Below are 13,229 nucleotides of genomic sequence, written 5' to 3'. Positions count from 1 at the left end.
CTCCTAAGCGGGTTCGTTGTGTGCTCCATGTTTCCTTCTCACTCATGCCAGGTAATTTCAAATATTAATAAAAAATGACGTTCATAATATATGTATGTAACATGGGCTTTATACCCACTTTATCTGGTGTTATTATGTGTACATGTATGTATGCATTATACACATTCAAATACAATGGAGAAGAAAAACTCCAGGAGGACATATTCTCAAAAGTGATTATTTCTGGATGGGTATTAGTGATGAATAATGTTCCTCTTCGTGATGTTTATTCCTTTACTGTATAATCATCAAAGCCAATATGGTAAAAAATGGGCAGTAGGTGGCAGTTTCTAGTGAAATGCTGTCACAGTCGTGATGGGAAAAAGACCCTATTTGACAGGAATTGAGTTTCATAATTAGGCAGCTAAAATATGAAAAAATAATGTGAACCTAGGCAGGCAAACAGAGTATAGAGTATAATGTCAGCAAAATTATGAATGAGGGTGCTAAAGAAACAGCTAAGTGACCAAGAGGTTACGCTGCTCACGCAGAGGACCGAAATTTAGTTCTTAGCTCCCACATAGCGGCTCACAGTTGCCCCCAGTCCAGCTCCAGTGCATTGAACACTTTGTTCTGGTCTCCACAGGCACATTCCCACACAGACATACATACATGCATGTAATAAAAAGTTAGATCATTTTTAAAGGTTATAAATTAAGGCTGGAGAGATGGCTCGCCGGTTTAGAGAGCTGACTGCTTTTGCAGAGGAGCCACACACACTTGCCCGCACCCACACGGTAGCTCACAACGATCTGTAACTGCAGTTCCAGGGAGCCCACCCTCTTCAGGCCTCTGTGGGCACCTGCACACACATGCTGGGAATGCACATGGCTGCAAACAGAAACACGTAGAAAATATTTTTTGAAATTACAAATCAGGAAAACTAATTGCAAAATATAATAGATATTGGTGAAGAGCCTGAGAAATTGAGACTCCAGAGTAAGCAAAAGGTCTAGGCAATAATTTTCTGGTTGTTGTAATAAAAGAGTCCTTACACTTCAAATCTAGATTGCTCTCCGTGTGGACAGGGTGAGACTGAAGTGTTGACAAGTACTACAGCAACTAAACCTTTTTGTTTACGAATAAAGAAACCAGTCTAAGAGAGACTGATTAAGAAGCACACAGTTATGAGAGGGAAGAAATGTGAGAAAATTCAGGTGGTTTGTGGCAGACAGAAAGAAAAGCAGTTTTCCAGGACTGGAGCTGGGGAGGAGGAATCCTCCAGGGCTTTTCCACTTTAGCATCATTCTGTAGAAGGTGGCCACACCCCGTCCTAGATTTGCAAAGATGCAAATTGTTTGTTTACAAATGTGAAAGAAGATTGGCACTGTGCTAATGGGTGGAGGTCACAGTTTCTTATGACTATTGGAAGCCCTATCCTGCCACAAAAACCCCAGAAGTTTCTGCTATGGGTATACAAGGAGCAGTAACAATAGTACATTGTTTTGTGATTTGTTGTTTTTGTTGGTTGTGGGTTTTGCGTATGTTTTGTTTTGTTTGTTGTATCTTTGTTTTAGAGCTGTCTTTCAGGATGCCTTTTCTCTGTTCTATACATTCTTGGTTTGATTGGCACAGCAATATTCTACACTGTTACCTATAGGTACTGACTGATACAGGGTAAAGGGAGAACAAGGGGTAAGCAAGAAACAAGAGCTCCCTTCGCTGTGTTGGAAGTGAATGTGTGCGTTTGAACAGCTTGCAGAAGTGCCAGGTGGAAGCTCTGGCACTGCGCATAATTACAGTCTCGGCATTGTGCTTGTCTCTTCTGGCCTGATCCACAGTGCCCGGGGCCTGCATGGATTACGATTGATACCGAGATGGTTTGTAGCCTTTAAATTTATATCTGGTCAAACACTCATCAGAGTATGGATACTGACGAATAGTCCATGTTTGGTATTCCATTTAATATAGCAGTAAAAATCCCTGAGGAGCATTTTGTAAATCACAGTGTAACCAGACTTTTCACATCTTGATGAACCAGATCTGTCTCCCCTGTTCTTTCCATCAAAACCCTGGGGTGTTACAGTTAAGACAAAACCAAGACTACTCCAAAAGATGGTGAGTCATTGGGAATTTCAACCCTTGGACTCTTTTTTTTTTTTTAATCATACTACTGTGTCAGCAACTGGAGTCTTTTTTTTTCTAATGTTCCCTCCCTCTCCCTTTTCCCTGCTCCTTCTTTCCTTTCTCTCCTCTCTCTTGTCTTTTCTTCTGTCTCCTTCTCTCTCTCTTTTCTTGTTTTCCTCTGTGGTCTCTCCAGTGCCTCTCCTCTCTCTCTTCCTCCTTTTCCTCCTTTCTCCATCTTTTTTCTCTCTTTCTTCTCTGTTCTCTCCACACTATCTTTGCATCCTTTCTTCCCCAGTAAGGTTTTCTGTTTTTAAAAATTTGTTCCAGGTGTGTTTGCTGAAGTATCTTCATCATGACTATCTTAAAATTGAGCTAGAAAATTTGAATTTCACAGACATCTTTGTATTTTGAAACTATCTTTTAATAATTAATTTTTAGATCTTCCTAGTTCTTTTTCTTGAAAATAATTTTTTATAAAGGTCATTCTGATCAGTTTCCTCTCCTCATCTTGAGCTTGATGTTCCCTACCTCCCTACCCATCCAACTCTTCAAATTTCCAGATGTGGTCTTGCTTTATATATTTCCTTGATCAGTCTTGAACTTGTGGGTTCAAACAGTTCTTCTGTCTTGGCCACCCAAGTTTTGAAACTAAATATATATAATCGCGCCCAGATGTTTAAATAAAACAATGAAAGAAATTAGCAAAATAGATTTTTAAGGCATTATTCATTGGCATGCAATTCACATGAAATGCTTTCAAATATGACAGTGTTGGCAGGCTAAAAATAAAATGATGAAAGATGGCATATTATTGAAGCACTGACAAAATGAGGAGGGTAGATAAGGTAATTTTAGATAAAACAGATTTCAGGCAAGAATATCCGAGACAGAGAAGAGTTCTGTATAGTAGTTTTAAAACCCCTGTATACTAAGAACAAACAGCAACCTTAAATATATGCACAGTGCTAGCGAACTGACTGTAAAATATATGAAGCCACAACAGAAGGGAGAACTGGACATACACAGTTTATTCAGTAGCCAGATGGAAAATACACAAAGATATGAAAGAGCTCAGAGTAAAAATAACTGGTAATATAGAACACTCTGTCCAACAATAACTCAACATACTTCTTTCCAAAGACACACCACACATAGGTCTTAAGACAAAACTCAACACATTTAAGCAATATAGACAATACAAAATGCAATTCTCTGGTCACAGTAGAATTAAACTAGAAATAGCAAAACAATAAAAGAAAAAACAAATACTTAAAAAAACACTAAGCAACACACTTCTGAATGATTTGTGAGTTAGTGGTAAACTGAAAGGGAATGAAGCTATTATATTAAATTCATGAAAATGAAACTGCAATATAGCTAATCTGTGGAAATTTAGAGTTAAACACATGCGGATAAAAGAGAAGGCCCAGTGAGACGGTCAGAGTGGGAGGGTGGCTCATGATGAACGGGGAGAACTGACTCCTACCAGTTGTCTCCAGCCTGCACACGTGCACGCGCGTGCGCACGCGCACAGACACACACACACACACACACACACGTTAGTAAAGGTAATTTAAAATCTTAGAAAATAACTTATAAAGGAAGAAAAAAACTAATAAAATTTGAACAGAAAATTGACAGAAAAAGATTCAGTAAAATAATCTGTCTTTTGAAAAGACAAATTGACAAACCCCTAACAAGACTGACAAAGAAATGAGAAATTATGAATATGAGGAAAGAAATTGGATGTCACTAAAGACCTTGCAGATCTTGCAAAATGGGAGTGAAACAGTAAGAAACACTAAAACTAGGTAGCTGGGCTGGTAAAGACCTTGCCTTGCAAGCACAATGACCTGGGTTTTGTTTCCACACCCATGTTCCAGCACCCAGAAGGCAGAGACAGGTGGACCATCTACCGTCCATGGCAAACTCCACATCAAACACACTATGAAAATGGGGATGGGGTGTATAGTATGTGAGGAATGACACTTGAAGTTATCCTATGGTGTCTACACGCATGTGCATTCGTATACACACATGCACAAGAACACACACAAAGAAAACCACATAAGGTGCAGATTGAATAAGTTACAGAAGATCATATCTTCAGAGTGTGCACACACACAGAATGACACTCTGGACTAGAATGTCTTCATGCCCCCTAGAGCTGGTTTTATTTCAGAGGGTTTTTTCTTCGTTTATAGCATTCCCACCCCTCTCATGTTCAACTCCACCCATGTCCCATCCCACTCCCTTTTAGATTCATGATCTCCTTTAATTGTTGTTACATTACGTAGGTATGTAAGGAAGGAAGCTGAGTTCGTAATTTTAACCACCCCAATGAAATCTCATGAGCCACATGGTTTCACAGCAAAATTTCACAAAACATGTAAAGGCTAATTAACACTAGCTCTATACAGTGTCTTCCAGAAGGCGAGAAAACAGTCTCTAGTTTATTTTATGAAGCTACTATTGGCATAAGACCAGAATCAGCCAAAGAGAAAACAAAAATGGAAAATCAAAAAAAATCTGTCCTATTCTATTAGCAAATAAAATTCAGTGCTAATTTTTTAATAAAAAAAATTATGATTTACCACTTGGCAGTGAATCTTATTTCAGAAATTCAAGAATGACTCAATGTTCTTAAAAAGCACTGTAATCTTCTATATTTGCTAGAAAAAGAAGAAAACCCACAGTACACTATTAATTAGCACAGACAAATACTGACAAAGAAACCCAACTGTCAGAAGAGAAGGAATGAAGGGCCTCGTGCAACCTAATGGCAGCTACTCTTCCCACGCTTCCCTCTCCTCTCAGTCACCTCTGTACCACAGCGCGAGGCCAGAGAAAAGAAAAAGCGTATCCACAGGAGGAAAGAAAAACATGGCACCTGGTTGTGAACGTGGTGTTCTCTATGCAGAGTGTCTAGAGGAACTTTTTTTTAAACTTCTTGAAAAGCCAGCTGGTCTTTCTAGACCTCAGAATACGACAACCATATGAACATAGTTCTATTTCTACCTATAAGAAAGAAACATGTGCTCTCCAAATTTACATATACAAAACCATTTTCAGCTTCTCAAAACATGAAGTGCATATCTGTAACTCTACAAAATATGTACAGATCTTGGAGCTGAAAACACCAAGAATGTTGAAAACCAAGTGTTTTCAACACTTGTTGAAAATATAAACATGTTGTGGATTGGAAACCTCAAGATGTCAGCTCTCCCACGGATACACAGATTCAGCACGGTTCCTATCAAGGTCTCAGAAGAATTGTTATAAACATAGTTAAGGCTAATCTCAAATTTGTCTACAAAACCATTGAACATCAAAAACGATTTGGCAAAAGGAACTGGCCTTTTGATTTCAAGAACTTTTATATAGCGACAGTAATACAATATAGTAGTGGAGGATGAGAAAACACATCTGTGGGACTGAGCTGATTCACAGAAATAAGCCGAACTGCCTTTAAAAACACAAAACCGCGTAAACCCATCACTTATGCATAGACTAATTCAAAATGGAGCATGGACTCCAATATACAACATAAAACTACAAAACTTTTAGGAAACCATAGAAAATCCTCAGGTCTAAGGCTAAGATTTTTAGAATAAATACCAAAACTATGATTAATAAAAGAGAAAAAATTAGTTGGATTTAAAATGTTTACTTTGCAAAAGGCCTGGATAAAAATCAGCCAGGCTTGGTAATGCATGCCTGTAGTCCCAGCACTTGGGAGAGCAAGGTAAGTAAGTAAGAAAAACCCCCAAATTCAACAGTCAGAAAAGCATCAAAACATTTCAGGCCAAAGGGATAACTCAGCATGAATTGTTCTTTGCTCTTGCAAAGGACCTGTTTGTCCCTAGCACCCACATTGGGCAGCTTACAGTCACCTGTGATTCCAGTTCCAGGGGAATCTGTCGCCCTCTTCTGGCCCCCACAGGCACCTGTACTCACGTGCCCATCTTCCTACACAAACACACAGGCATACATATAATTCGAAAGAAATCTTCAGGAAAAAAAAAGTCACTAGAAAATGGGCAAAAGAAATAAATAGGCATTTAACTAAGCGATACACAGGTGGCACCCAAGCACAAGAAGTATTAGCATCAGCAGTGGAAGTTAACACACAGTAAGCTATCTCTGCACACATGTCAGGTCGGCTAAACAAAAACATGAAACAACAAGAATACCATATGCCAGTGAGGATGTAGACACTGGGTTATTTGTATATCACTGCTGGGAACATAAACTGGAGTAATTACTCTTTAAAAAAAAACCTAATAGTTTCTTAACTAAGCCTCTCCTAGCTGCCTGTGATAGCACATACCTGTAATCCTAGCACCTGGCAAGAGAAGAGTTAGGAGGACTGTAAGCTCAGGGTCACCCCAGACAAGAGTCTCTTTCAAAAATAAATACATAGCAGCCATATAACTAGCAACTGCTTTCCTGGAATTTAATCCCAGTGAAAAGAAGACAAGTTCGCACAAAATCCTGCGCACAAATGTTTATTCAGCTTCATTTGCAACACCCATAAACTGGAAAAGACCCGCAGGTCCTTTGGTGCATAAGCCATTAAGCTGTAGTACAGCTCCTGACTACTGCTCAAAAAATGGACAGAAATGAGCAGAGGAGAAACAGAACAATGATGAATTCCCAAAGAATTATACTGGGTGGGCAGAAAAATTAATTCCAAAAGGTTTTACACTGTGTGATCACATTTTCATAGCATTCTTGAAATAACAAAATGGTATAATTTGGACGACAAGCTAATGTTTTCCAGGAGTTTAAGGAAAAGTCAAGACAGGAGAGAAGTGGGCACTGGAGAAACAATACGAGGGCATGGTTCTGTGTCTTCTCCACACCAGTGTGTTCACTGTGACTTTAGAAAATGTCACATCTAGAGGGAGCAAGTGAAGTGTATGGGCAACCTGTCTGTCTTCTTCCAAGTGCAATAATGCTACAATTACTGCATAACTTAAAAGTGTAATGAAAATATAGCTAACATTCCAAGTAAAATAGAATTCTAAAGAAAAATAGAATGAGTTGTGGATCTAACCACTGGACAGAGCTCCTGAGTCCTTCGAAGAGAGGGAGGAGTGATAACATGAACAAAGGGGTCAAGACCAAGACCATGACGGGGAAACCCACAGAAACAGCTGACCCGAGCTAGCGGGAGCAACTGACTCTAGACAACCAGGAAAGCTGCGTAGGACCTGTCTAGCCCTCCTGAAACCAGGTGACGGTGGGTGGCTTTGGGCAGTTTGTGGGGCTGCTAGCAGCGGGACCAGGAGCAATCCCTAGTGAAGGATCTGACCTTTTGGAGCCCATTTCCAATGAAGAGAAACCTTGCTCAGCCTAGACACAAGGGGTGGGGGGGGGGCTTGATCTTGCCTCAGCGCGGTTATGAGACAGAATTTATTGACTCCCCTTGGGAGTTCTTGCCCTCTCTGAGGATCAGATGGGAGTGGGATGATGGCAAGGTGGGAGGATCAGGAGGGAAGGAAGGGGGGGACTGGGATTAGTATGTAGAAAAAAAATAAAATAAAAATCTTCCTCTCTTAAAGGAAACTTCTGTCTCTCAAATTCACTGATTTCTTACAAGTTAATCTAAAAAATTATACCGTGTATAATGGTATAATGCACCTAGTTTTATGGAACAAACTACATTTTAATGGCAAAGTATAGACCCATTTACGAAGTCAGTGAGTCCTGAGGAAGGTAACAGATAATCACACCCTCTGGACATCTAGATGAGGATTGGAGTAGAGCTAAACATTTAGACCCAGAAATGAAGGTTTAACTCATCTTCATAAAGATGAGGATAAAGTCTTAAGGGCCTGTGAGCTCACCCGAGGGAAAATATACAATCTGCATCATAACAGCATACCTAGGACCACAAAGTAGGTACACACTAGGCAAAAACTCATCCGTTTCCTTTCTTTTCTAGACTCGTTCCAACTGCATGCATAAATATAAGAAGATACAGCCTACCTTGGACACCAAGCAGAAAGCTCCCTTTGAAAACCGGAAGGAATCTTGTGACAGATACCCCAGAATGGCTCCAGCCTGTGCCCCAGAGATCACTAGAATGTTTATCACCCCTCTGCCGTCTTCAGAAGAGGAAAAAGCATTCTGAACTCTGGGCCAGACACACTGAATATATGATGAATATATATGGCCGCAAACGGGAAACTATTCCCTCATGTCCTAAAACGGATGCCAATGCTATCAGTGGTAACAGTCTTCAGCCTGCAGAATCCACCCTGAAGAACTCTGAGCAGACAGTTCCTCATCTAACTAAAAGCAACAAGAAACCAAATGAGAGTAACGGCCCTCTCACCTTGCATCTGAAGTTCCAAGGCAACAGTTAATCAAGCTGAAAGTGCTTCTGGGAACTGTGGCTAATGGAGATGCTCCGACACAGTAAAAATCAGCAGCCCCTGCCCTCCCTGCCCTGCCCTGCCCTGCCCTGCCCTGCCCTGCCCTGCCCTGCCCTCTTCACACGCATATGTGGGTATGAACTACAGATTTTACCTATTCCATCTTCCTTAGATGAAACATCTTTCAGAGACTTTAAAAAATCCAGAGGAAATATAGAAAAGTTAAAAAACACATATATTTAATTTGTATCAACATGGGAAAAAGCTTGAAATTTTTGATTTCTTGCAAAATTATGTGTGTATATAACAAAAAGAAACTAAGACTTGAAGAAAGGAAGAACATGCTATTAATGATTTCAGTCACTTTGATGAACCAGCGGTCATTTTCCGTGTCTCTTTTATATAGTTGGTGTGCTAGAAATAGCACAGGAGAAATAAACAATGTTTCTCCCTTCTAGAAGAGCATCATATAATTGTTCCCATGAACACACAGGATAGCTGGGCATAGGGCACACGATAGTAATCCCAGCATTTGGGAAGTAGAGGCAGAGGGATCAGGGATCCAGGCTTTTAAATGTTGGGCAACATTTAAAAGCAGCAAGATAAATATTAATAATAACTGAATAGTAAAACAGTAATCTATGTACCTCCAGTTAATGAAATAGCACATATCAGAAGATGCTAACTGTACAGATCAAAGGGTGGAACCAAAGAACATGGAAATATATTATGGTTTCAAAGTCATTTTACCTCTCATAATTAAACAAAGTTTTAAATGATTAGAAATCCCCCTTCTCCTAGATCAGCAAGTGCACGCCTCCAGCCTTCACTCAACTGGGTATTTCGGAAATAAGTCCTACACCTCACTTTAGTCTTAAGGTGGTGAGCAGTTAAGCTGTGGGGTGGGTGGCACACGCTATACTCCCAAGGGTTTAGGAGCCTGACTCAAAGATCATAAGTTCAAGGCTTGTCTGGGCTACAACGTGAGTTCAAGAGTGGCCCCAGCAACCTAATGAATGCTGTATCCAAACAAAAGACTGAAACAGCACGGAGGGAAACGGAGAGTGTAGCTCGGTGACAGAGAGCTACCTGCCGAGTGTGGGGAGACCCTAGTTCACACCCCAGTGTCACCCGAAAATAAAAATAATACAGTGAGTATGAGGAGGGATTCCCGCAACAGGTGTAGCCAGTGTGTCAGTCAGGACGAAGGCGAGCGAGTGAGGAAGCAGCCCACCAGGCCTGGGACTCTAGAGGCACGGGAGACATGACATAGGTCTAAGCGGGATAAGGAGGCTCGCGGTCAGTGTTTCCAATAGCCAAAAGGGCCTTGAGAGCTCACTGCTGTGTTAAGAGAATAATGCGATTTGTAGGGAGCATTGACCATAAATTTCCTCGCGAACCCTTACACATGGCAGGGAGCAACTGTGTTCCTCAGTAAGAAGGACTGTGTTTGGGGGGGCGGGTAGGTATCTGGGTTCTCAGAGAGGTCCCTAATTTCTTTCCTGGGAATTCTTACCCTGGTAACTGACACCATGGAGGAGTACGAGCTTTCAGAGTCAGTTTGCCCCTGTTCTCATAAACCAGGGAAAGCTAAACTGCATGCAAACCTAAATTTTTCTATTGATGTTTGTTCTTTGAAACTTAGGTTATATGAAAGTCTGAGACTACAGACTCTGGAGTTGAGTGTCTTTGTGCGTATAACCACAGTAACATGCTGGCTCCTTTGAGTGTGCAAGCTGAGGTGTGTGGAGGTATTTCCTTGATCATTTCACCATTATCCTTTCCCTTATAATCCCCTATATTGTATCATTTTTAATGTCAGACTACATTATTTACTCTGGTGTGTGGGGGGATGTGTGAACGCTCATGCACCACTGAGTCACGGATGCCACAGTACACATGAGGTCAGAAGACAATTTGCTGGATTCCGTTCTCCTACCACACGAGTGCAGGGACGGTACTCAGGTGGTCAGGCTTGGCAGCAAGTGCCCATACCCACTGAGCCATCTAACAAGCCCTCCACTTGTCTCTTATTTGCTATAAATACCTGGCATGTGGAGTACGAGATTATATGTGGACCGTTTTCAACTCTGCTTTTCACGTTATAATATTTAACTTTGAATTTTCTAAGTATGTCACTCTTCCATAAAGGCCATTCTGTCTGCTCTTTATCATATAAGCCTAGCAGTACAACTGGAAAGCCTCTGCTAGTCCTTGAAGATTGAACTCAAATGTACCCTTCTCTGGAATTCCTCCACTAGATCTCCCGGGAATTCATAGTAACTAGGTTAATATGCCAAGACGTGGAGTGGATTGAGTGGGCGATGTGAGAAGGGATGGGTAATACAGAGAGCTGTAAACTCCTAGGAAACAAATGGAGCGGCTCAGAACTTAAAAGACACCAGTGAATGCTGAGCTCACCCATCACTTAGGTACAGGTGAACCTTTCTCCATTTAGGATGATGTTGGCTGCGGGCCTGTCGTACACAAACTTTATCCTGCTGAGCTATTTCCCTCCAGCCCTACTCTGCCTAGGACTTTTATCATGAAGGCATGTTGGAGTTTTCCTGCACCTATTGAGATGATCATATGATTACTGTCTTTAAGTCCAATTATATGACTTATTATATTTACTGATCTATATATTATTTTCTTTCCTTTAATTCCTACTCAGGTTTTTATTATATTTTCCATCTACTGGATTTGGGGCTGATTTGTTCTTGTTTTTCCAAATTCTTGAGTTGCATCAAGTTGTTTATTTGTGTTCTTTCTGATTTCTTAGTGTAGGTTCTTAGAACTGTAGTTTTCCCCCTAAGACTGCTTGTAAAGTGTCTCAGAGGTTCTACTGGGGCGTGGCCTCTTATACTATATACACGGATGCAGAGCTTGCATCCGCCCCCTTTTTCCCTCCCTTTCGCACACTGCTCGGTTGGATTGTTGGATTGCGGGATTCGATCTCTGTCCACCGTTCAAGCAGAGAATTCTGATTTGTGAGTTTACCCCTAAATAAATATCTATTTCTCAATTCTGAGCTAGTGTGGGATTTTTTTAAGCGTCCGTTTCATCACTCATTCAGACTGCTTTTTTGGCCCCTTCATCACTCGGCAATATGTTGTTTTAACTGCTATACATTTGTGTAATTACTAGAGATTCACTTGCTAGACTTTGAGATTTGTTGCACGGTGGTCAAATAGTATATTCGGGGTTATTTCAGTTTCTCTGGTTTTCTTTTTTTTTTTTTTCTTTTTGGCTTTTTCGAGACAGGGTTTTGCTGTAGCTATCAAACCTGTCCTGGGGGGCTGGAGGGATGGCTCAGTGGTTAAGAGCACTGACTGCTCTTCCAGAGGACCGGGGTTCAATTCCCAGCACCCACATGGCAGCTCACAACTGTCTGAAGATCCAGTTGCAGAGGATCTGACACCTTCACACCAATGCACATAAAAAATAATGCTAAATAAAACATAAAAAATACTTAAAAAAAAAAAAAAAACCCGTCCTGCAACTTGCTCTTGTAGACCAGGCTGGCCTCAAACTCACAAGAGATCCGCCTGCCTCTGCCTCCCGAGTGCTGGGATTAAAGGTGAGCGCCATCACAGCCCAGCAGTTTCTCTGATTTTCTTAAGATTGTTTTTTTGTGTGTCCTGGTGTGGGCAAAGCCTCCAAAACCATGAATGAAAACGATAGTTTCCTTCTTATAAGTTTATTTTCAAAGCAATAGAAAACTAATTAACCCAGCAAATATACAAAAGTAAATTTCTATAAGCACCCCAGCAATGAACGCTTAGAATTTGAAGGTAAAAATCACAAGGCCATTAACCCCAAACATAAAATTCTAGGTGCAAATCTAACAAAATGTCAAAATATATACAAAGAAAAATTTTATAACTTGGGCGATCAGGATATTAAATAAATGGAGGTATATTTTATGTTCCTGGATAGGAAGGCCCAGTGTTGTCAAGATGTTTCACATCTGGACCCATGGCGCAGTCTCGGAACTGTAGTACATCATGTTGTGGACGTCAACAAGCAGGGCTGGAGTTTGTATGGAAACCGCCCACACAATAGTGCAAGACACCCGAGGCTTTCTCCAAAGCTCCAGTGATCAGTGCTGAGAGAAGAATCAACAGACCAGTAGGACAGAATAGCCCAGAAAACTTCCGAAGAAAGAGCCAAATCGGCACAGGGGAGCAGAGACAGCCCTTCCCAAGGCTGTGCTAGAACAACCCCACATCACAAATCACCTCGGAGTTGATCCTCGATCACATTCAAATCTGTTCAGCCTATAGGAGAAAACCTAGATGACAATGAGTCAGGATCATATAGACTTTTCTCTCAATTTTGCTATGAACCTAGAATTTGAGAATTCTTTTTAGAAATATGAAAAGTAGGCAGAGATGCACTCTAGTTTCCCTCACCTGTTCTCCAATTTAAAAAAAAAATTGGTAAAATTATTTTTAGAAAACTAAGGTCTCCAGAGTTGTCCCCAAAACATATTTCAGGGCCAGTGCAATGGTTCAACGAGCAAAGGAACTTCCCTCAGGCCCCACGACCTGAGGTGAATCCCTGCAACCCACATAGGAGAGAGACAACTCTTGACCTCCAGTCGTGTGTGTGTGTGTGTGTGTGTGTGTGGCATGTGTGCCCACACTCACAATAAATAAACACAACAAATGAAAAGATGTGCCTTCCAGAAAAGTTAGAGTCCTCATATTAATAGCAAGGGTGTATGCCACCGTACAC

At 40.9% G+C, this 13,229-nt stretch overlaps 1 protein-coding gene across 8 annotated transcripts in view; it reads left to right on the top strand.

Annotated features, from left to right (window-relative positions):
- Agbl3 (AGBL carboxypeptidase 3) overlaps positions 1-11,520 on the top strand; it is a 78,717-nt gene extending 67,197 nt beyond the window's left edge. For all 8 annotated transcript variants that reach the window (XM_057764388.1, XM_057764330.1, XM_057764339.1 and 5 more), the window contains one exon: positions 8,057-11,520. In XM_057764388.1, coding sequence (XP_057620371.1) covers positions 8,057-8,480 — 424 coding nt within the window. In that variant the 3' untranslated portion in view covers positions 8,481-11,520. The remainder of the gene's footprint in view (positions 1-8,056) is intronic.
- The last annotated feature ends 1,709 nt before the right edge of the window (positions 11,521-13,229 follow it).

This window comes from Chionomys nivalis, chromosome 1, assembly GCF_950005125.1.
Source record: "Chionomys nivalis chromosome 1, mChiNiv1.1, whole genome shotgun sequence".
In the NCBI taxonomy this organism is placed as follows: Eukaryota; Metazoa; Chordata; class Mammalia; order Rodentia; family Cricetidae; genus Chionomys; species Chionomys nivalis.
The sequence above is the reverse complement of the archived record's forward strand: the minus strand, read 5'-3'. Positions and strand labels throughout refer to the sequence as shown.